General features: G+C 37.5%; 1 protein-coding gene across 2 annotated transcripts in view; it reads left to right on the top strand.

Moving 5' to 3' along the window:
• The window catches only part of chst8 (carbohydrate (N-acetylgalactosamine 4-0) sulfotransferase 8), a 409028-nt gene extending 394519 nt beyond the window's left edge, over positions 1 to 14509 (top strand). For both annotated transcript variants that reach the window (XM_025907668.1, XM_005447671.4), the window contains 2 exons: positions 6218 to 6255; positions 10462 to 14509. In XM_025907668.1, the coding sequence (XP_025763453.1) occupies positions 6218 to 6255; positions 10462 to 11634 (1211 nt within the window). In that variant the 3' untranslated portion in view covers positions 11635 to 14509. The remainder of the gene's footprint in view (positions 1 to 6217; positions 6256 to 10461) is intronic.
• The last annotated feature ends 8601 nt before the right edge of the window (positions 14510 to 23110 follow it).

Below are 23110 nucleotides of genomic sequence, written 5' to 3'. Positions count from 1 at the left end.
ATTTTCATTCGAATTTCAGTTGATGAGAGAGCACATTCCTGATGATATACAAGGCCTCGCAGAAGCTGACCTTGATTTCGGTCAGTTGTGGAAGGGAAGCCTTCATGTGGCATTGTAAACAACATGTAATTGATGAACTAACTCTGTAAATCCTTGTATGAGCCCTTTGAAGAGCAGTTAAAATGGCCAAGGAAGTCAGAAGATCATGGCATTATTATCAGCATCACGGTAATATCAACAAGTGTCAATCAAGCAACTTTAACAAATCAAAGCTTTCGATAACCTTTTGAAGAGAAGGACTTCCAACAAAGCTGAGAGAAGTCAAAGCAAAAATTACAGACCCTGAATCTCGTGATTATCCTACACTGGAAACAAAGTACAAACAATAAAGGCTAAAATAGCACAATTAGGACACAAAGAAAATAAGTGAAGTGCCAAATAATGTAATACAAAAGAAGATACGACCCTGCAAAACTGCAACAATAATTAAACTTTGTCATCTGGTCTATGAAGATGGCTCTTGAGCTATTTCAACTCTGACGCCATATAACCTTTCAATGATTCAGGAGCTTTTTTTGTTTAAAAGAAACAAAAATGGAACATTTTTGTTGCTGTTAATGTCTCTAAGTGTCAATGTTAAATGTGTAGTGAACCCAAATTCAGAACACCACAGGCTGAATGCGCAATTAAAGATGAGTCTTTTATTTTAGTAAAAACCAAAGTCCAAAAAGTGACAAAAGTCCAATTCAGATGGTCGAGGGGTAAGACATGGAAAACCACAACAGGTGCTGTGGCAAAGAATAATGGCAGAGAATTATAGACTAAGGATTATTTGGGGATTTAAACAGAAGGAGAGTGAGCCACAGGTGAAGGAAATCCAGACATACAAAGATATAAAATCCAAAACTAGAAACAAGAAACAACCCACTATCAAAGCTAAAAAAAAAAAAAAATACATTCAAAAGAATCAAAATGAACACGGATGCACGAACACTCACTCTTAAGACACTTAAGACAGAAATAAGAGAATAGTGGTGGATGAAGGCAAAAAAGAAAGACAAACAGAGGAAAACCATAATAACAGCTGAATAAAGAATACAATAAAGAAAATAAAGAGACTCAAATATATCAGAGCAAAAAAAAAACTCAAATATACTAAAAAGACAGTTTAAAAAAAAAACCTAACAACCATGTCAATCAAAACCTCCAAAACCAGAAGAAAAATCCAAACAAACTCAAACTCAAATTCCCAAAGAATTCAAAACCCCAAACCAATAACAAAAAAAAAAAAAAATCCAAGGACCATGACAATAAGAAGCAACTTGACAGATATTTCCATCCAAAAGAATGGCATCTTCTGATGTTTTTATCTGTTGAGACATTCTTTTAGACCACTAAACATATATTTTGTGCCATTATTGGCAGACCACAGTGGCACTGTCTCCATTAAATCTGTTTCACAAAGGCTTTCTTTATTATGTTAAACACGATTGTGTTGTGTTCATGATTGTGTTGTTTTTTTGTGGTCCTTGGGGGAGGTAAAGTCTATGTATACCCTCCAGTGGGCCCAGCACCCGCAGGAGGAGCTTTGTCGATCATTCAGCAGTTGGAGGCGGGTGCCCTCACCATTTGACCTTCAGCTGCCTATAGTGGCTTCAGGGACAGAGCGTCATCTCTGTTGGCTTGTATAAGATTTAGAGCCGTTAGCTGAGGAGAGAAAGGTCTGTTTTTCTGCTTAGCTGTCTCTGTGACCTGGACCCAGAACTGGGCAATATGGAAAAAAATCTTATCATAATTTTTCACTTCAGTCAATATTTCTCTATATAACGATATAAATTAAATCATCATTTCTGTCAGTCTTAAAGATTCCTTTTTGTTTTGTTTTGGGATTTTTTTGTATAAAAACAAACTCATTAAAATTGTTGGAAATAGAATTTATCCTCATTGTTTTTAGTCCTACTGCTTTCATGTGGAGTCTTTTTAGTTTAGCAGTTAAGACACAGACCATGACGTACAATATGTGAGTCTGTTGTTTTTATAGTGTCCCACTTTATTTGGCACTGTAAAACATTTTTATCCTCTGTCCCTTGACCTACATGTTGAGACAATGTTCCACATTTTGACTGGCTTTATATTTCACAGGTTAAAATTGGAGGAAAAGGAGTTTAAAATGTTACTACCATGCTACCCACACAATGCTCAACCGGGAAAACTGAAATCACCAGCTCGTCAGATTTTCACAGTAATGAAAACTACAAACACATATAAAGAAAAAATAAAAACCGCTACAATAAAAGCCTAGGAGACTGGCTATGAATTGTTGAGTCCAACAGAAGGTGATGCTCTGGCACTTCCTTTGTTTTATTTGTTTTATGAGGTGAAATGACATGTTTTTTGTTGGTTTTGTTTTTATTTATTTTATATATAGATATATTTTTTTTTTTAAGTCAGCTATGTCAAAGCTTCAGACCAGTTGTCGACATTAGTAGTGTGCTTCCCACACAAACATACCCTTTGCTTCTTGTTTAGTTTTATGGGATCTTTATATCACTGATGTGTCATTGTCGACCACATTTCCTTGATTTCTATATAAAGGCATAAAATGACCATGATAATATAGTTTCAAATCAGTTTTTCAGACAGGCTAAATTTCTGTGTAATGTCCTCCTGTAGGACTCATACTGAAAGTTTTTAGATGTTGTTATTAAAAGAGAACGTGGTTTGTATCACTAAACTAGAGGAAATCATTTGTCGTGTGTGTGTGTGTTCTTCATTTACAGTATGTTGTCATTGGTTGGATTAGAAATCTGTTACTGATTCATTTTTTGCCAAACCTGTGCTTTGTGTGGCTTCCTCTCACAAGCTAATCTTCAGATGACAAGGCACACAAATTCTAGATGGTCTGTGTTTGGTCTTTAGAGAGTCTCTGCAAGCACATCTTTAATCTCGCTTCACTGATTGCTCACCCATCACCTCCTCCTCCCCCCAAGCAGCTGCTCTCTCTGGCCCAGTCCTGGAGGATTTTAAACATCGTTTTATCTCTTACCACAACAAGTTAAAACATCAATGGACCAGAGCTCAAAGCCTAATACCACCATTCTCAAGCGTTTTTCCAGCATACCAGAGCCTTGTATTCCCACACAGAGTCAAGTGGAGGAGGAGCGTGTGTGCAGAGTGCAGGTGTGGGTGGTTTGTTGGGAGAGAGAGAGGAGTGCAGCTGGTTGGGGTCACAGTGCCTTAGTGTGCTGAATGACTAATGAAAGGTTTATAGTGGTGCAGCATCACTAGTCTGAATTGTAGGCTGGAGAAGGGCACGCCTTGTCTGGCTTTTAGCACCCTCCTGGCCCTTCACTAGTTAAAAACAGGCATTTAACAAGTTCTTCCAGAACATAGGGCCACAATCCTTCACTTAACAAGCTCATTATTTCGCATTGTTTTTGTCCTTTGCTCCTCCTTGGTGGCAGTGACAGGGAAAAAGATAATCTTTGATGTATGTCTCTGTTAGAGAGTTGCATAAGGATATCTGAGAGGGAAGGATGATAATGGATCTGCTAATGATGTGGCCTTTGCTTATGTGGATCCTTGCAGTAATGCTGGGTTGTCTGCATGAATATTCATGGCTTTGTCTGTGAAAAAGAGGTGTCGGCTCAAGGTTATTTTAGAGGGCAACAGAGGACAAGACTCAAAAGGAGATTGTGCTATTAAATAGTTCTCTATCATCAAAAAAATTACAGTCAAATACCTGAAAATCAAAGCAAAGCTTAACACAGGACTTCTTTTGATCTCTGCTATAAATGCCATATCTTGCATGTAGACTTGCTTACTTTAGAGCTTCAAAAGGAGAGCTACCAGAAAGTGACATTTAATATCTGGGTGTAAAAACAACCTTAACTTTATTGGTTGACTTTTTCTCCCCAGTATAGAATTTCCTATTGAAGCATTTATCCTGCATGTGGTACTGCTGTAGCAAGTCCCTTTTGTGAATGACACAGTATACATTAACAAATCCAGATACAGTTTTGACCTCTGGATTCATCAGATTAGTTAATATAACTTCTGGGAGATAAAAAAGGATGGGCATCAACTGAAGCTTTTATATCTATATGTGAATTTTAAAGGGTGCATTAAATGTATCACAATTATCAATTACTGTTTCACTGCACAGGAGTTAAAATCAATAGCTTAGTTATACTGAGTAGAATTTACTGAGTGTGAAATTGCAATCAAACAGCAACTACTAGCCACAACCAAATACATACTACAAAGATAAATGATGTTTACAAATCCTCCTGAAATCCTGTTTACAATGTCATATTACTTGTTTCTGTTATACGCTGTCATGGGAAAATGTTTTTCCTCTTGAAATGTAATTTTGACTCCCAACTTGAGAGAATTGCATTTTCAGCACTGAAATTCAAACCCTCTTTGCAACAGCATTTTAATCAAATCAAGCCATGTCAGATTCATTTTCAAATCAATTTCAACAACTCACAAGTGCTGAACATGACAACAAATTATCCTTCATGCTCATTTCTAGGCATTAGGCTTAAATGCCTTGTTTCACTTCATTTTTCATGTTTCTCCAGCCTTTGCCTTTGCAGAACAAATTATATAAATAAGGGAGCAATATTAAAAATGTTATTAGTGTCATAATTATGTATCATAAGAATTTCCCATACCTTATCTTATCGCCTCACAGTTCTGTTAATGATTCACTAAAACAATACAATGAGAGGTTTAACATTTTCTCTCAGACTGAGTGTGCAGCACGAAACAGGAAGGTGATGTAGTCATCGCATCACAAGCTTGGACAAATATGTATCAACAGCCAGACAAAACACCTCCTAGAAGGAACCAATTAAACCTTTGGAGATTTCAATTACTCCCTTGATGGGGTTTTCAAGATCGATAACCACGCATGTGTCTTGACAAGATGCTCGGTGCTACCAGGGGCTCACTTTTTAGAACAACAGACTCTCAAAGACCGTTGCTATTTTTGTGCTAGGATGTGTCTGCCTGACAATAATATTTGCGTGTGTTACGATAAATATTTATATGTTCGTCTTTCAATATAAAGTGAAATTCGAGATGCCCATCCTGCTCTTTTTAGTGTTAAGTGATCAAATGTTTTGGCAGCACCCAAACACGATCAGGAAATGTCACATGCCGCCTCTCTGGTCCACCACTCTTCTTTTTCCTCCTTAGCCTCTTCCTCCAGTGTCTCATTCAGAAGAATGAAGACAAAGATTCAACACAGAGCCAGACAGCAACAGAGAGCTCTCTAGTGCATACTAATCTAAAACAACACTGCATCTAGGCAACATGTTTTATTCTATCCCCACTGAGGCGTGTTTAAGTGTGAGATGTGTGAGATAGGGCTCTGCACATCTCATCACTTAGGAAAGGTTGTGGCCTGCATCTTCAGCCCCCCACCCCCACCCACCCCCACCCCCATGCAGGTTCCTATCACTTCCATCCTCATATTGGAAGTGACAAGCCACTCAGGCAGAGGTGTCTTCGCTCACCCCATCAGCAGCCATGCAGCCCCATTCAGAGCTGTCAGCCTGATTACATATCAGGTGGGAGGGGTGGGAAAGGGAGTGAGGTGAGGGGTGGGGTACCTAAGGAAAAAGAGATGTCCAGCTGGAGACAGACCACTAAACGCATCGTCTGTCCTGCTGCTGCACATCTGCCAATACACATCCCACCTGTCACCAAGGCTGCCACATAACCAGTCTATATGTCTCCATCACTCTCCTGTTGATTTCTAGAATTTCAACAAAATGTATCTTTCAGTTTGTGTCATTCTCTCTTCTGGTTTGTAATTGACCTTTTTTTTTAAACTTTTTTTTTTACTTTGCTTTGTTGGTTTTTTGGATCTCTCATTTTCAGTTAAAGTTCAGTTTTATTTGTTTAGGGGTTTTTTTTCCCACATTTCACTGAAAAGGGCTTATTACATGGAGCGCAGCTCATTTGCCAACTATTCATGCTTGGTGGCAACTCATTACTCAGATAATATTACCTATCCTACCTCTTTGGATCGGTAAAGCAGTGTTAGTTTGCTCGGGATGAAAGATGTGCTAACTGAACAGAAGCACTAAATTATTGGAGGTTGTCTGAGGTGTATTTGAGGTTCCCAGCTTCTTCTATGAGGACAAAAATACATGTTGTTTGCCTAAGCACTGATTTTCTTGTCTTTTTTCTCTTCTCTCTCCAGGCGTGAAGCTTGGAAGTACTCCACGGCAGTCCAGAGAGGTATGTGTTTACTCCATTTCTCCCAAAACACATACACACAGGTTGCTCCCACCTGTTATCTATTGCAAAAAAACGTGATTGTCAGCCTTGTACCTCTCAGCGTGTCTGATAGCATCTGTGTAGAAAGGCTGACCTCACACTGTGCATTCAGCCAGTCAGACTGAAGCTGAGTTTAGTGAGTAAACGATCCCAGTTGCACTAGGCCAGTTTCCTCGGGGTATTATCACACCTGGAGTTTTTTTTCCCTCTCTTCTCCCACAGCAAAATTTTTTTTCTTGCATTTATTCTTTTTGTTTTACTATTTTCAGCATTTTTTTAGGTGTAAAAAGTATACATTGTGTTCTTTATCTAAGTCACAAATACAGACATCCACATGGGCTTAAGCTTATATAGTAACATACAAATATGAGTTCCTTTATTTAACATTAAATATTCACAATATTTAAAAATAATAATAATAACAATAAATTAACCCTTTGATTTAATACCTGGTCAAATCTCGTTTTGAGTCATCAAACAGGTGGCCCATTCTATAACTGCAAGATCAGACTTGCATATTGTTCAGAAGCCATTTTGGACCGATCTTCCTTAAATAACCTCTTCTATTCAGCCGTATTTTTTGGCATGAACTGTTTTCTTTTGATTCCACAGCTTCTCAGTTGGATTAAGGTCCCTGATGGGGCCACTCCAAAAGGTGGATTTTCTTTCTGTTGTTTGCCCTGTTTCAAGTTATTCTGTAGATTTACTTTAATGTTTGGGGTCATTTTACGCTTACGCTTGCATCGCCTGGCATCATGACAGTATCCTTTAATATATTGTTTTAAGTGTGGGAGTTCATTTTCGCTGTGACGATGCCAAAATGCCCAGGCCCAGAGGCAGAAAAGCAGAAAATTGTAATGCTCTCTCAACTGTGCATCACCTTTGGAATGATGCTTCCAAAGGTTCAGACATAGTGCTGCCTAGCGTTCCCAAATAATTCAGCTGTTTCATAAGTCCTCAAAACATTTTCCCAGTAGAGGCGTCAAGGGTAAAGGTTCTTCTTTGCAATCTTTAGATGAGAGAAGATGGTTTCTGTTGGAGCTCAGCAGCTTCCTCTATGCTATCCTACTATCAACTCTGTCTATTCAGCGATATATGTATTTTAGAGACATGAACACGGATGTTAATTGGTGGTCCTTTGGCCTTCAGAACTCCCCTAATTCTTCATAGCATAGATTCAACACAGTGTTGGAAACATTCCTCAGAGATCCATACTGGCATGACATCACACAGTTGGAGCAGATTTGTTGGCTTCACCTCCCGTTCCACCATATCCCAGGGGTTAAGATCTGGTGACTGTGGAGGCCATTTGAGTATAGTAAGCCCACTGTCATGGTCAAAAAACCAGTTTAAGATGATTTGAGCTTTGTATCATGATGGGTTATCCTGCTGGAAGCAGCCATCACAAGATGGGTACACTGTGGTCATAAAGGAACAGACATGGTTAGAGACAACATTCAGGCTGTGGCATTTAAGCGATGCTCAGTTGGTACTAATAGGGCCAAAACGTGCCGAGGAAATATCCCCCACACCATTATACCACCAACTCTAGCCTGAACCATTAATAAGAGGCAGGCTGGATTCATGCTTTTATGTTATTTATGCCAAATTCCTACCCTGCCATCTGAATGTCACAGTAGAAACCGAGACTCATTAAAGCAGGCAATGTTTTTCCAATCTTCTATTGTCAAATGTTGGTGAGCCCAGTGTAGTCTTCTGCTGCTGTTGTAGCACATTTAATTGAAGGATAAATGTGTGTTCAGATACACTCCTCTGAATACATTGGTTGTAATAGGTAGTTATTTGAATTACTGCTGCCTTCCTATCAGCTTAAAGCAGTCTCGTCTTTCTCCTTTGACCTGTGACTTCAACAAGGCATTTTCTCTCAGAGAACTGCTGCTCACTGGAGATTTTCTCTTTTTCAGATCATTCTCTCTAAACCCTAGAGATGGTTATGTGGGAAAATCCCAGCAGATCAGTTGTTTCTAAAATACTCCAACCAATCTGACTGGGTCCAACAATCATTCCATGTTCAAAGTCTCCTAAATCTTCTTCCCAATTCTGATGCTAGATTTAAACTTCAGCACTTTGTCTTTGTCATGCCACCATGCACTGAGTTGTTTCCAAGTATTTGTCTGCTTAGGTATTTGCATTAACAAGCAGTTAAAACAAATACATAATGGTCTTCCTGACTCTGATTGCCTAAAAACTGCAGATGCATCTTGCAAACTCATAAGAAGGTTATTGCCATTTTGTGTTCGCACAACAAAATTTTGTTTGGTAGCTCTGGGCACAGAGGAGAAAGGGCAGTTAGCACACCCTTTTACATACATACCTTTTATAAGCTTAAGGTTACTGTAACCTACACCTCCACATTTGTTCACATGCATTTTCCCCATCTATGTTGTGAATTTTTAATTGATGCAATCAATATGGGCAGGAACAATACAATCATTTGTATATTATTAGTCATAATGTAGATTATGTAGATGTAATATATAAATAAAGATGTGGCTGTGTTTTAGGTCATTAACAAGGAAAACCCTCACATTCATCCATTTCTTTTTATTATTAGGGTTTTTGAATTGTATTAACTACAGAAATTATTACTTATGATTATCCCTCCCTGTGATTCCACATCACTTCATATTTTGACATCAACTCTTGTTTTTATTAGACAGTAACTTGCACAAAAACAAGTTAGAATTAAAGTAATTGGAATTTTTCTCATCTGAACAAATAAAGCAGAATTAAAACCTTTGAAAAGTTTGAATAAACAACAAAATGTGTTCTAAATGTTTTAAACATCATTATAAAAGGCAATGAGGATTTGAGCTGCGGCTTTAATGTGCTATATTTTTCATCATTAGCACAAATATTATCAGGAATAAACATACATAACAAAAAGAATAGAGTTCACTTAAAATTAGCAAAAGAGATGGTAAAATGCTAAAAAACCAAAAGAAAGAATATATCACTTAAAAGCCAGTTTTAATCAAGTAATGAGAAAGTTTTTAAAAGGAAAAAAGACATTAACAACCAATTAAATTGCTAAAACAAAATGCACAAAAGGGAAAGTTAAGATAAAAGAGCAAGACTGATCATCAAGATTTAACGTTTTTCAATAAATTTCAGCAACATGAAATCGTTGGGGATGAAAAAGGAAGTGCAAACACTTAGATAATTAGCCAAAATAATCACATTTTTTTTCCATTTGGATCATAGATAAAATAAATTATATCATAAAAAATAAATGAAGATACATCATCTATTTTTAATGACAACCTGCTATGAATATTACATTGTACGCATATGGACATTCAAAACAATACGTGGTCTATGGCTTCACTCTTTGATGAACAAAACATGTGAGGATCCACTTTAAATATAGATCTGTAGCTTAGAAAATGTACAAAACTGTTTTCATAATATGAGCTACAATGGTCAGGTAGTTCCTACTATGTTCTTTCAGCTGACCCCTGTTTGCTCTCTCTCTCTCTCTGCTGTGATCATCAGCACCAGAGAGACTTACACCGGTGTAAACCCTGAAGAATGTGTACCAATATCTGCCTTGCACTCACCTTAAACACACAAGGACCTCCCCCCCACCTTTCCTCCCTCCAGATGAACGAATATGACCATTTACGTCTGGAGAGGGATGAACCAAGATTCATGGTGGTCTCATCACCTTGTCTGTTGTAAAATTAAAATTATACATCCAGTCCATTGGCTTTATGATGCCATTACAGCATTTAATTGAAATAAAATGTCAGAATGCGTGATGGCCTTGGGCATCATCTGATAGTAATCAGGCAGTAGATGATTCTAATTTGGATTCCTCATTAAGTGTTTATAAGACATTTATATGGGATTACAGCTCAGTTTATTGATAGGTCATAGATGGCATTGGGCAGTGTGTGACATTTGTGTGTACCAAAGTTAGACCTTTAAGCTGTAGTGAAACAGCCCCATCAAGTGGCTAGTTGAAGAATAAAAAATCTGGGGTATATTTCTGACATTGAAGCTATAATATATACCATATTAATAAATAAAAAATATTTATATTAATGCTTCTTCTTTGCATAGCCACCTGAAACTGTTCTTGTTTGTTTAGTGTAAAGAGGTCTGCAGCTATCAACTCTAACCTGTTTTGTCATTGTTTTACAGACACTTTCCACTCGGGACCGCGAGAGAGGCAAATCTGAGAGTTTCCAGGACCTCCAAGTTACAGAAAACATCCTGTCCAGCGCGATCCCTCCAATGCAGTTCCCACATTTTGAGAAGAGCAGAAAAACTGGCTCCCCTGGGTCTCAGGAGCAGGACATAGGTTCCCTTCATGTCACGAAAAGACAACGCAAACTGCTAAAAACAAGTCCCCCAATTCGACACACCAAAAATACCATTTCCTCATCTTCCTCATCCTCAGTCTCATCCTCATCTTCAATTTCCTCTTCATCCCCAATGTCCTCCTCCATTACATCAGGCTTTTTTTCTCCTGAGAGCTGGCAAAAGCTCTCCGGTATCCTGGAAGCACGCCAGCAACTGATGAAGGAAATCTGTGCCAAGTACAAAAGCAGCATTTCAAAGACCATCACACGTCATCATGTGAAAAGCATCTTTGTGGAGGACAAGTACAAGTTGCTATACTGCCAGGTCCCCAAGGCAGGATGCTCCAACTGGAAGAGAACCCTGATGGTGCTGGCGGGTAAGGCCTCCAACACTCAGAGTATTAAGCATGATACAGTCCACTACGGGCAGCATCTCAAGAAGCTTGATAGCTTTGACCAACAGGGAATCATGCACCGTCTGCAAACCTACACCAAAGTCATATTTGTCCGTGAGCCCTTGGAGAGAATGGTGTCAGCTTACCGGGACAAGTTTGAAAATCCCAACAACTACTACCACTCCCTGTTTGGGAAACCCATCATTTCCAAATACAGGGTGAACCCATCAAAAGCAGCCCTGAAGACAGGAAATGGGGTCACATTTAAAGAATTTGTCCAATACCTGCTGGATGTCCACCGGCCCGTGGGAATGGACATCCACTGGGAGCAGGCAAATCAGCTGTGCAACCCTTGCCTCATAGATTACGACTTTATCGGCAAGTTTGAAAACATGGAAGAAGAGTCTAACTTTCTCTTGCGATTGGCTGGGGCACCACCTAACCTCACACTGCCCAGTTTTAAAGACAGGAACCCAAGTGACAAGCGGACCTCTATGCAGATCACGGAAAATTACTTTTCACAGGTTGGCGCGTTGGAGAGACAGCGAGTATATGACTTCTACTACATGGACTATCTGATGTTTAACTATTCTAAGCCTTTTAAAGATTTATACTGACTTAAGAATTATGTGACTGCTTCACGTCACATTTTCAGTCACATTCCACTACATTTTTACCATAACTGTAATTTTACCATACAAGTCCTTACTCACATGCTCAAATAGGTCTTTGCGTCTTAGCAGAGAGATCAGAGAGACCAAATTTCACTCAAAAACACTTTAATTACATTTTTTTACCAGATTATATTGATTTGTAGACAGTTTGTGTGCTGTTGTATTAAATACTCTAAATTGTCCTAAAATGCAAAGCATTTATTCACTACTAGCAGATGGTGAGGTAGAAATTTAAAACTGTAAACATTAAGCTTCTAAAAAGATTTATTATTGTTGAACAGGCTTTAAAAATATGCCTTACTCTAGGTCAGATAGCATTTGTAAATGTTTGTTTATTGTTTAAGCACCAAGTTTACCATAGATTTCAACCACATACCTGAATTTAGAAAAGCGTTCCAAGTCCCTTATCTTATATTCATAAATGTAGTAGCTTGAGTCCTTGGTATTCTTAAATTGTTCACAGTCAAACCCTTTCATGATTTAAAATGTTTGCATTTACTGTTTGACCTAGGGCAAGTTAGGCATCAATATACCTCTATGTATCAGTGCATACTAATACAGATATTTGATGTGAATGGCTTTACTAAATATAACTAAATGAAACACTACAAATACTATAAATCTTTAAATGTGTCAAGTGCTGCCCACTTGGAAGCTGTGTGCGCCTATTGTAGCATTTTATACTTCTAACTTTGTCACTTTGTGCTTTTGCCTAACACATACATGTGCTGTAGGTCCTTCATCAATAGGGTGTCTAAATGCAGGGTATAAAGTGTTGCTATCAATATCTATTAGTGTTGCTGATTTACCAGTCGATGGTATTGGAAATTTAAAAAAAAAAAAAAATACAGGCTAAAAACAAAAAACAGATAAACACTTTTTTCATATTACATATGACATTTTTCAGTCATGTACAATTTGGACTTTCCAGCAAGAAACGGATAACGAGTTTGCCTAAACTTCTTTATCTGCCACTTTAACCACCTCATAATATTATAAAGCAACCCATCCCCTCTGTATATATCATAGCTATTCAATACCAACATATAGGCTTTTTTCTGACTCTACTGTGTAAAATTGTATAATGGGCATTCAGATGAATATATATTTTTCTATGTATTTCTAAAATATAAATATATATATATAGATATATATATTCAGTTCTTCTTGGTGATGGTTATTTCCTTTTTGATGTCATTTGTTGTTCTTTCAGTAATATCAGTGTAGAGTGTTGTGTAACTGAAGAGTTTCTTTCCAAAACAAAATATCCACCAGCTGAAAACCAACACGTCTCAAAAAAATTGAAATGACTGCAAACTATTGATGCAGCATTTAAAAAGTGCAAATAGCTATGTTTGAGTGATGAATTGATCTTCTTTGGTGCTTTGGAGTTAGGGTAAGATTTTGTTTAATATAAATGGATATGTACAATTTTGGAAATTAGCTCTTTGATTATTTATCCCAGATTCATTTTGATGCTCAATGGGATAATAGACCCTGTACAAATGAGCTGCATTCCACCTAGTTAGCCATCCAAGCTGAGGACATTTTTACCCATAGCATACCCATGCTGTGTGTTTATATGTGTAGTACTGAACTACCTGTTTAGATGTTTTTAACCCCACCGCACATCTTTTCATAAAAATATATACACAAGAAAGCTGCAGCTATCGTATCCTTTGTGCAACATGGCTAAACTGCTATTCCCAACACACAACCCAACTGGCAAGTCATGTTGTTCTTTTCTTTCTTTCTTTTTAATATGCAACATGATGCAGATCAGACTACATATAATGTGCACTAGTTAAAACTGCAAAAAAAAAAAAAAACTGCAGTTTTTAGGTCCTAAGCAATCAGATATTTAAACATGTTTTAGACTTTCAGACATGTTAAATACAGGACCAGTGGAACAAAATGTTGTGAGGTTAAATACTCCAGGTTTTCATCTGAGTTAAAAAAAAAAAAAAAACATGGAAATATTAAATATAATAAATGTTGAGTTTAATGTAACATAAAACCCAGACAAGGATTCAAAGAATTAAAATTTAGTTAAAATCAACTTGGTTTACTGTTTCATCTTTAAGCTGTGAAATGGTAAACATGCCACAACCAGAAGTGATTACAAATGGTGTATAACACACCAAAATAAACACTTGATTAAAGAAAAAGTCATTTTAATGCCATCGAAGGTAGATTTATTAGATTCTCTGAACAACCTATGGGTAATCTCCAATAAAATAGCAGTTGCTGTTTAGCTCTGTTATGTCCTTTGCAGCTCACTGGAAATTTATTTTATGGTAACAAAAGTTGTATTTGCCTAGAGAAAAGAGGGAAGTCATATTATTCAAATCTATACACTCTATAATACTTTTTTAAGACCTTTAATAATTTTGGTGATGGTAACTGTATGAACTTTTGTCAGTGTAGTGTTGGCTTTTGCAATGCCAAAATCTAACCTTTGTTTAGGTTCTGGTCAAAATCTATGTAGGTGTAGCCAATCTTTGGCCAAAACAGCTAATGCATTATGATGAGTATTACTTTTGTAAATACTCTGTCAGTCCCTGCCCCCCTTCTAAAGAAGATTTCTTGGTTTTGTGGGTATACGGACAGATCAAAAGCATAACTACAGTAACAAGTGAATGTATAACAGTTTATTGTTGGTGCAAATCTGTAAAAAAAAAAAAAAAAAAAAAAAAGATTATCTTAAGCCCTTTGCCTTATTTTACACTGCCAATCAAATGGTGTATTTCAGGAAGATATTTTTCAGGAGGTTATTTCTGGCTGATGAGTGTCTGCTAATAAACTGTCTTTTAGCATTTTCATGTGTTATTTCTTTTTTTCATTGAAAAAATGTTGTTTGTCAGTCTCGAGTTAAGTGATTTGTGAGCTTTGTAGAGCTAAAGAGCTCCAGAATGAAAACCAGCAGCATTAGAGCCAGAGCCATGTGTGACTCCAAATAAAATTTTTACCATGTATTAGTTTAGTTCTACAAATACTCTGTAATTAGCACTAACAATAAAGTGCAGATAATGCTGCTGGATATGTCATTACCTTTTAAATTTTCACCAAATATCACCAAAAGTTACAACAAATGATTCTGACATTGTCTGTTGCCCTGTAGTTACAAATCCCAAGTCCATATTGTGTGGGTTACAGGAGTTAAGGAAATTACCAAAATAGTCCAAGTTGGTTTTACACATGAAGCTGTTCCAGGTTGAAATTGACCAATTGTTTATTCAACTAAAATTGCCATAAAAGGTTTCCCCTCTCACAATGTAGTGCTTGAGGTCCTGCCTACAGAAATCAACAAATAGTTTACAAGTACCTTTAATTAATTTGATCGACACTATTGCTGTTTTTTAGAACATTTTGTATATTTCAGAATATAAGCACATGGCTTCCAAGAATGTGTTATTAGAGCAATACTGTACAGTGATAGATGAAGAGGTATGATTCACAGAAGGGTTCATAAGGTTACCATTTTTGTCTTTCTGAAACAAAGCAGTGTGTGACTAATATGAGAGGTATTCAAGAATACGAGGCAGTCAGAGATGAGTGAATATTTTAGTTGGTAGTGGGTGATGTTAATGTTGTTGGATGCAACCGAGGATGAAATTTAAGTGTACAAGTAAAAAGATACTCTGTAAAAACTGGCAGCCATGGTAATACTGGTATGAGAACAAAATATTAATTCTGTTTTAAATAACAAAGGCCAGATATTGATGCTCTTTTATTATGAAGACGGTATTAAGAAAAAACTAACGTGTAAGCTGCTCAGTTAAAAATTGAACTCATGTAGCCACAAACATTATGGCACATCTGACAATGCTGGAATGTGATACAAATGACTAATACAGATTCATAGTATAAAAGGGAAAGTCACCAAATAACAACAAGAAGTGATTTCTTGGGATCATGCCCCTCTGTGCCAAATGGTAATCAATCTAGAATAGATATAACCGCCAAGCTGTCATGGTGAGTGAAGTAATCAACACATGAACAGGAGGAGAGTTTTTACTGATCAATCAATACACATATTCATCTTTTTTTCTTAACTGCTTATCCAATTCAGGGTAACAGAGGGATTGGAGCCTATCCCAGCTGTCAGGGGGTGAGAGGTGGGCTACACCCTAGACAGGTTGCAAGGAAGTGGTTTGTCAACAGTGATATGTCACCAGTCAAGGCTACAGGGGAGACAGACAAGCGTGAACATGCAAAGTCCACAGAGAAAGGCTCCCGTCAGCTGGCTGATTCAAACCCAGGACCTTCCTGCCTCACCACCATGCCACCCCAAACACACAATGTCACTGTACCAATCAAGATCCTGGAATCGAAATTATGTTGATGAACAGAGCAGGTTCCCCCCATGAGAGACCCAACTAACAGCAAGTGTTAACTTTGTAAAAAAAAAAAAGAAAAAAAGAAAGAAAGAATTAAAAAAAATTTCTTCCAACTGCTGGACTTAAAAGTGAATAAAACGAAAAGTACAATTGTATCCACTATCTCAGTTTTGCATATAGCAATATACTTTAGAGTCAGAATAATAATGTTAAATAAATCTACCAGTAGTTATTCCCTAAAGGGTTATGCTTTTTTGGTTAGGTAGAGTTTATGTAAAAGTACTTTTTTAAATGTCACTTAAATGTAACAAAACTGTATTACTCTATAAATGTACAACATAAATGTGCTTATATGTGTTATATCCCAGCATATACAGGTAAGTCCTTCTAGTAAAAGAGTATCACTTTCAAAAGCAAAATGAATAAACGTGTTAGTACAATCCTCAAAAGATCAAAGGGACAAACACGAATTATGTTTCCTGTCTCTAGTGTCCATAAAATTAAATGTACCAATACTCTGAATTATTGTGTCTGTGACCTGAGTTCCAAACTTGGTTTTACATAACAGTGGTCTCAGCAGGATATTTCTATTGCTGCACTGATTAATATTTAAATTAACAGTGTTGAGAGTTAACTCTTTAAACAGTAAGTCATGTCTATCCATTATGTGCCTCAAAGGGATAGGACTCATATTAGAATCCCTGAAGGTTAAGTCACATCAGCTCACAAAACTAAATGCTGGCAAATAACTGTCAATGCATGTTTTATGTCTGCGAGTACAACTTTTCATTTTGAGATCTAAGTGCCTTCAAATTGGTGCTTTTATTCTTCCATCACACAGCCATAAAGTGTCGGTTCTGAGGGAAAGGACTCGTTTCATTTCCATTTTGTTATTAGACTAAAGTAGGTACCTTATGTTGCCTAAATTTACAGTCATTTGTATGATTCTCACACACTCAAAGGAAGTAAAATCTGTCACAGCAGCATTTTTTTCAAGCATTTCATTTTTTTTTCAATTTACCTGTCAAAAATTACATTACTTTAACATAAACAAATAGCAGTCTTACAATGCACTTGTATCTGTGTGTGTGTATGTAAGTGCATGCTTGCGTATGTATGTACGTGCGTGCCTGCATGCGTGCGTGCGTGTCTGTGTAAATGTGCGGTTATGTTTATGCTTGTGTGGAAGATGAATATTGCAGCACAAATTGATCACTCTGTAGAGTTAGAAATTTGATTAAATGCTCAAGGCTGATTTCCGCAACAGCTCGTGTATAAGTCATGAGAGCACTTTGGGGGAAGTTAAAACTGTGGAGAAAACAAAAGCCATCCATTTACCTCATTAGTGTGCGTGGAAAATCTTGACATGCTTTGAAGAGAACGTGCTTGTGTAGCAAAATCAGCTTAAGGGCCCAAAGCAGACATACAAGGGAGGCAACCAAACATCTTCCCAAAGTGATAAACAACCTCGCCTTGCTTGGGAGGACTGTAAAAAGAGACTTTGCTCCATTTTTCAAGTATTATTATTATAAGTTCCTCAGCTAATCTTCCTCTTTGCCTTCAAGCCAGCATTAACATGGCTGATGACAGGTTTCGGCTGATTCGCTGACGACAGTTCTATCACACAGACATTAGCAGGCACACGCACGCACACATGTATAGGACAAAGACTGACACAAAGCTGTTTGCAAGGGCTGTCTACAAAGGCAACAACTGCATCAATGCCTCTGCAAAATCTCCCATGTAATAACAGAACAAAACCAATTTAAGGTGTTGACTCTTCGGTTCAGTAGAACAAAATCTGAGAGGAAGGAAATTCCCTCAAATGTCAAATACAAAACTTGGCTGATTCCCACGCATGCCAGGTTAATTCTCCGCCTTTTGCATGAAACCCTTGTTTGTTTTGGCAATGAGTGTGCAGCACGCTCCAGACACATCTCTCAATGATATAAGCCTCATTAAAATGATTTGCTCAAGCTCTGTTATTAATCAAGCCAAGCAAAACGACAAGTGGAAAATAATTTTATGGAAGAAATCTCAAAATTCAAGTCCTGTTAAGGGCACAACCTTTCCCAAAATCTCATTTGGTGAGCTATGCTGGTTTTCATCAACACACAGCTCAATCTGAAAACCAAAACTTCGTCATTTAGTTAGTTGAAGACAGAGACAAAAATAACTGTGGCTGCCTGGCAGTAGGCAAGTGAACCATACAGATACACAGCAGTACATTCTTAAGCAGGCCACAGAAGTGGTGTTATATATTCAATTCACACCATGATGATTCCCAGGTTTTCAAGGACAGATTTCCACAGTGCACTTGAAAGTAAAGGCACGCATTCAGAGGTGGAGGTACTCATTTGACCACCACAAACAAAATACCAGTTTAGTAAATATTTGTGATAATTTCCATTCTTAATTCTGTAAGGATAGAAAAAATTGGCAAAACTGATAATTGATGCAAACTGGGGTTTTTCTTTGCAATTTGATGATTTGTGTTTTTAAATTTATGTAAAAGGTATCACAGCAGAATGAGTAATCTGATTGTTCTTTTCTCTATTTTGTAAGTATCTCTATAAAATTATAAGTATCCAGGGATTTCTAAGAAAATTCTTTTATATTCAGCTATGTTATTACTCTTTATTCTAAAAACTGCAAAGCCATGCTGTTACCTCTGCTAACCAGAGACATATCATATACAACCACATGATGGCAGTACTGCATCTGAAATATGACAAACCCCAACAATGCTTTTGCTTTTCAAAGAATGATTTATGGACATAGAGGTGTGTATAGTAATGTGAACTTAGGTACCAAATTTGCTGTCACTGCCTGTCATGCTTTACTAAAACATCAATGAAGGCCTTTGCAAGGCTTCTAATTAGGTTATATGCTGAAACTGACATAAATTATGCAGCAGCCTTAATGAACTTGAATCAATAAACATAGGTTCCATAATGAAGTCACGCAAGCTGCTAAAGGCTAAGTGCTTCTTTACCTTGGGGCTACATCTCTACCAAACTGACACAACTGCCACGAATGGCTAAAACATTTGCATTGATAAAATGCATTTTCACACTGCCTTTGTGTGTTTATACCATAGCACTGCTCTCTAACACATGGCAACATTTCACGTATGTATATTTATTTAAAACACATTAAGGGGTGAAGCAAACATCTGGGTGGTGATGATGATGGACAGGAGATGAGAAAGAACACTGAGAGTTAAAAGCAGATAATGAAGTAAAGAGATAAAGCGGAAAAAATATTGATTGATATCAGTTTAAGTATAAAATTCTTGAAAAAACACGGAGCTGAAACACCTCGAACCCTCTAACCAGAGCAATGTGTCTGTAAGTCTGTAATGGCAGATTTTCACAGTAGAGAAAAGTAATATGTGATAAACAAAACTGAAAAATACTATTGGAGAAGTGGGCACATATTTAAAAATGTAACACTAACACTAATAAAGAGTTGGTTTTTTTGTTGTTGGGGTTTTTTTGGCATGACAATAATGCAGGCAAGCTTTTGCAGTTGATTTGTGTTGCAGTGTTACTCACTTGTTCCTAACAATGCCTTAATACACTGAGCACAGCTTTCCAGTAGCACTGCCAACTCTCTTGGCTGTGCAAAAAAGTCAGATAACATCACACACATGTAATTCAGCATGCTTTGTTAACTAAGTCAATTCCCTTCCAAAAAGCACCCTAACAGTTATTTAAACTCAAGTGCAAGAGTGCAACAGATCTAACAATCTTCAAATTAAAATCAACAGTTTCTGACATTTATGCTCCTTTCCTTATTTCAAAAATTGTCAAAACACACAAAAATGTAGTGGACTTTTCCAACTGGCAAGCTTAGAGACTGAGAAATTAATCCAACATGGAAGCGCCATGGCCACCTGCATAAATCCCCATAGACTTCCATATAACTGCACGGTTTTACACCAGAAAGAGACATGTTTTCAGGCTGGTACAAAACCCAGTTTTGGTGTCTATCTTGAGTAAACATTTTGTTTTGACTCATTTTTTTAGCATGGCCCGTTTGACTAGCAGGTGTTTTCAACTGATCCATCGGCTGTGTGCTAGCCTTGGCCACAGCTAATTTAAGCCACTGAAGTGGACAGTTTGTGGCAACACCTTTGGAAGAATTTCTAATGTTGTCTGTCAAATATCATAGATTTTTGTGAACATAACTGTGCTGACAGCCTGTCTAAAATGCCTGTGCTGCAGTTTTACTGAGTGGAGTTACTTTGTACTAATTAAGTAGGTATCTGCATCTCTATGAATCACACATACAGTCTCTGAACGTACTTTGATAACCAAGCTTGTTAGCATTTGCTGATAAGCGCATTTCCCTCTCTTGTCCAGAAATGCTCAGATGTTTCTCAAAAAAAGAAATGATACAGAAGATCAATATCCTTCAGAAGAGTTTACAAACCAGTGGGTGATATGATGGAGATTATAGCAACACCTCTAAGGATTCTTCACTCAAATAATCTAGATTAATTGCCATGGAGCAAAATGGAAAAATATCTTACATATTTTGTTCTTATAAGCAAAAGCACAACTTCAAAACCTTTTTTTTTCTAAAGCTGGTGGAACCTAACCATCAGTTTTTCTGACACAAATAAAGCTGTACAGCTTCAGTTTCCTTCACCTATTCGAAAAAATAAAGCACTTCTTCTCAAACAGAAACAACAAATATGTAGGAGGAACACACTTCATTCTCTCCATAAACAAGTTGAGATCCCCTGCCAGTTTAAAGCTGTTTGGTTTTCTTTATCTATTAAGGTGTATCACGCATCGCAGTCAACCTTTGATTTTTAAAAGCAGCCTTATTCACTTTGGAGTCACCCTCAGAGTTTCAACAGCACTGAAAGCTTTCTCGCCTTCTTTTATTTTCCCGTGGCAGGCAGCTCTCACAAACTCCCCACCCTCCCAAAAAAATGCAGCCACTGTTTTTCTCTCTCCTCCCTTTCAAGGAGAGAGGCAAGCTTTCAATGAATCACCCCCTGCTCACGCCATGTTCTGAACTGTGTCTTCCCTTCGTCAAACAGCATGAGTGATGGAAGTGACAGAGAAGACACCTGCCCTGAACCACCACTGATAGAGAGGGAGAGAAACAAGGAGGGAAGAGGAGGGAGGGAAACGCACTGCCTGATGGGAGAAACACACAACGAGGCAACAAACTTGCAGAGACTATCACTTATAGTGACAGGCCAGGAGGTGCCGTGCTATTAGCAGGCCGTAGGGTAGGCCCTGAGCGCAGCCCGTCCTACATAGGATGGATGGGCCTCTCTCTCGGGACTAAATTAATACTGGGAGTCTAGTGAATTGCTTTTGGAACAATGTCCTCCTAAGGAGCTAATCAGACAGGAGTTATCTAGAAGTGCCTGTAGGCTGGCTGGCGTGGCTGCAGCGCTGTGGCTGCCTGGCAGAAGGCAGGTGCACCACACCGATTCACAGCAGTTCATTCCTGAGCAGGCCACAGCAGTGGCATTATATATTAGACTCTGGGGATGATGAATCTCAAGTTTTCAAAGACAGAGAGATTTCTACTATGTACTGAAAGTGAAGGCACATGTTACAAGAGGGGGAAGTTCTTGTATGAGCATCACAAACAAAATATCAGTTCAGTAAATTTGGGGGATTCTTTAAAAACTAGTTTTTGTTTTTGCAACAAAGGAGAAGCAACTTTGCGCTTGTGAATATCAAATAATTCCCCTTTAAATATGATATTATTGACTTTTATACCCAACTAGGGGGCAAGGCTACAACAGTGAACAACACTGACATGTTTTCACTTAATTGCAAACTAATAACTTTTTCCAGCATCCAACAGAGCAGATTTAGCATTCATTTGAAATCAGCTGCTCCTTTTCTGTCCATTAACTCCAATGCAAAGTGAACAAGCAGTTTGTTAGTAACTCCGTGAGCCAAAAAAAGGAGGCTGTGGCCTTAAAACCCAAAATATACCACAGAGATATGGAGCATGGTTCTGCTGGTCATTGATGACCTTATTTATCTTCTGCATTGTATAGTTTGGTAATATAAAAATATCAATACATGCTCCAACTACTAAATAAATTAGAAAAGGAAAAACAAAGTAGCAAGTTGTAAAGTTTCGATATGGAATGTATGAGCATTTTAGATACAATTCAGAGATTCAATCCGACAAAAAGAAAAAAAACAAACACAACAAGGAAGCAATGATTCAAAGCCAAGAGTGTTTTGCTACAGCATGGTACTCATCTACAGTGAGATATAACTAGGAGCAGGTTCAGCTGTATGTATAAAAAAAGAGAAATGACAGGTTAAAATTAATGGAATGGATTGACATTTATATAAAGCTTTCAACTACAAGCCGCAGTTAACCATATACAAACACAGGGTTTTATTCTACGTATTTTAGCACTCTATGTAGTTCACAGCCAATTTAGGATGACTAGTTAATCTTACATTAACGTGTATGTTGTTTGGCTATACTGTGCTCATTCCTCAAAAAAGTAATGTATCACACTTACTTTTTACTTTTTAAAAAGTAATGCATTATATCTTTTAATTACTCCCCAGGGAAAGTATTTTTTAATTGCATTACTTTTAAATTATTCTGTAAAATGTTCTGAAATGCACTGTCACATAATTACAGTTAACATCATAAATCTTAGGCTGTGGACTCACACGCCAACGCAAATCGTTGTCCTATGCACACAAGCTGAAATCAGCTGACTGAAGCTCAAGAAAAAGGCATGTTTGATGATTTTTTTCTACCGTTGTGCAGATAACTGAAGAACCTTTGTAACACAGGCACATAATTGGCAAATAACTGTAATGTGATTACTGTGATTTAGGATATGTACATTATTGTATTACCATAATGTGATTACAGTAGGTTTAATCCCTGGCAAGGGCTTTTCTCCATACAGAAAAACCCTTGCCAGGGTTCAAACCAGTTACCTTCTTCCTATGAGGCTACCATGCTAACCACTGCATGACCCTGCAGTGAGCTTAAACAGGTGAGCCAGTGGTATATGCTGAAGAAAGACAAGCAGAGACCATGATTAAAAAAACACTTTTCAT

This window comes from Oreochromis niloticus, linkage group LG1 (assembly GCF_001858045.2).
Source record: "Oreochromis niloticus isolate F11D_XX linkage group LG1, O_niloticus_UMD_NMBU, whole genome shotgun sequence".
Lineage (NCBI taxonomy): Eukaryota > Metazoa > Chordata > Actinopteri > Cichliformes > Cichlidae > Oreochromis > Oreochromis niloticus.
Note: the sequence above shows the minus strand (reverse complement) of the source record. Positions and strands in the feature narration are given on the sequence as shown.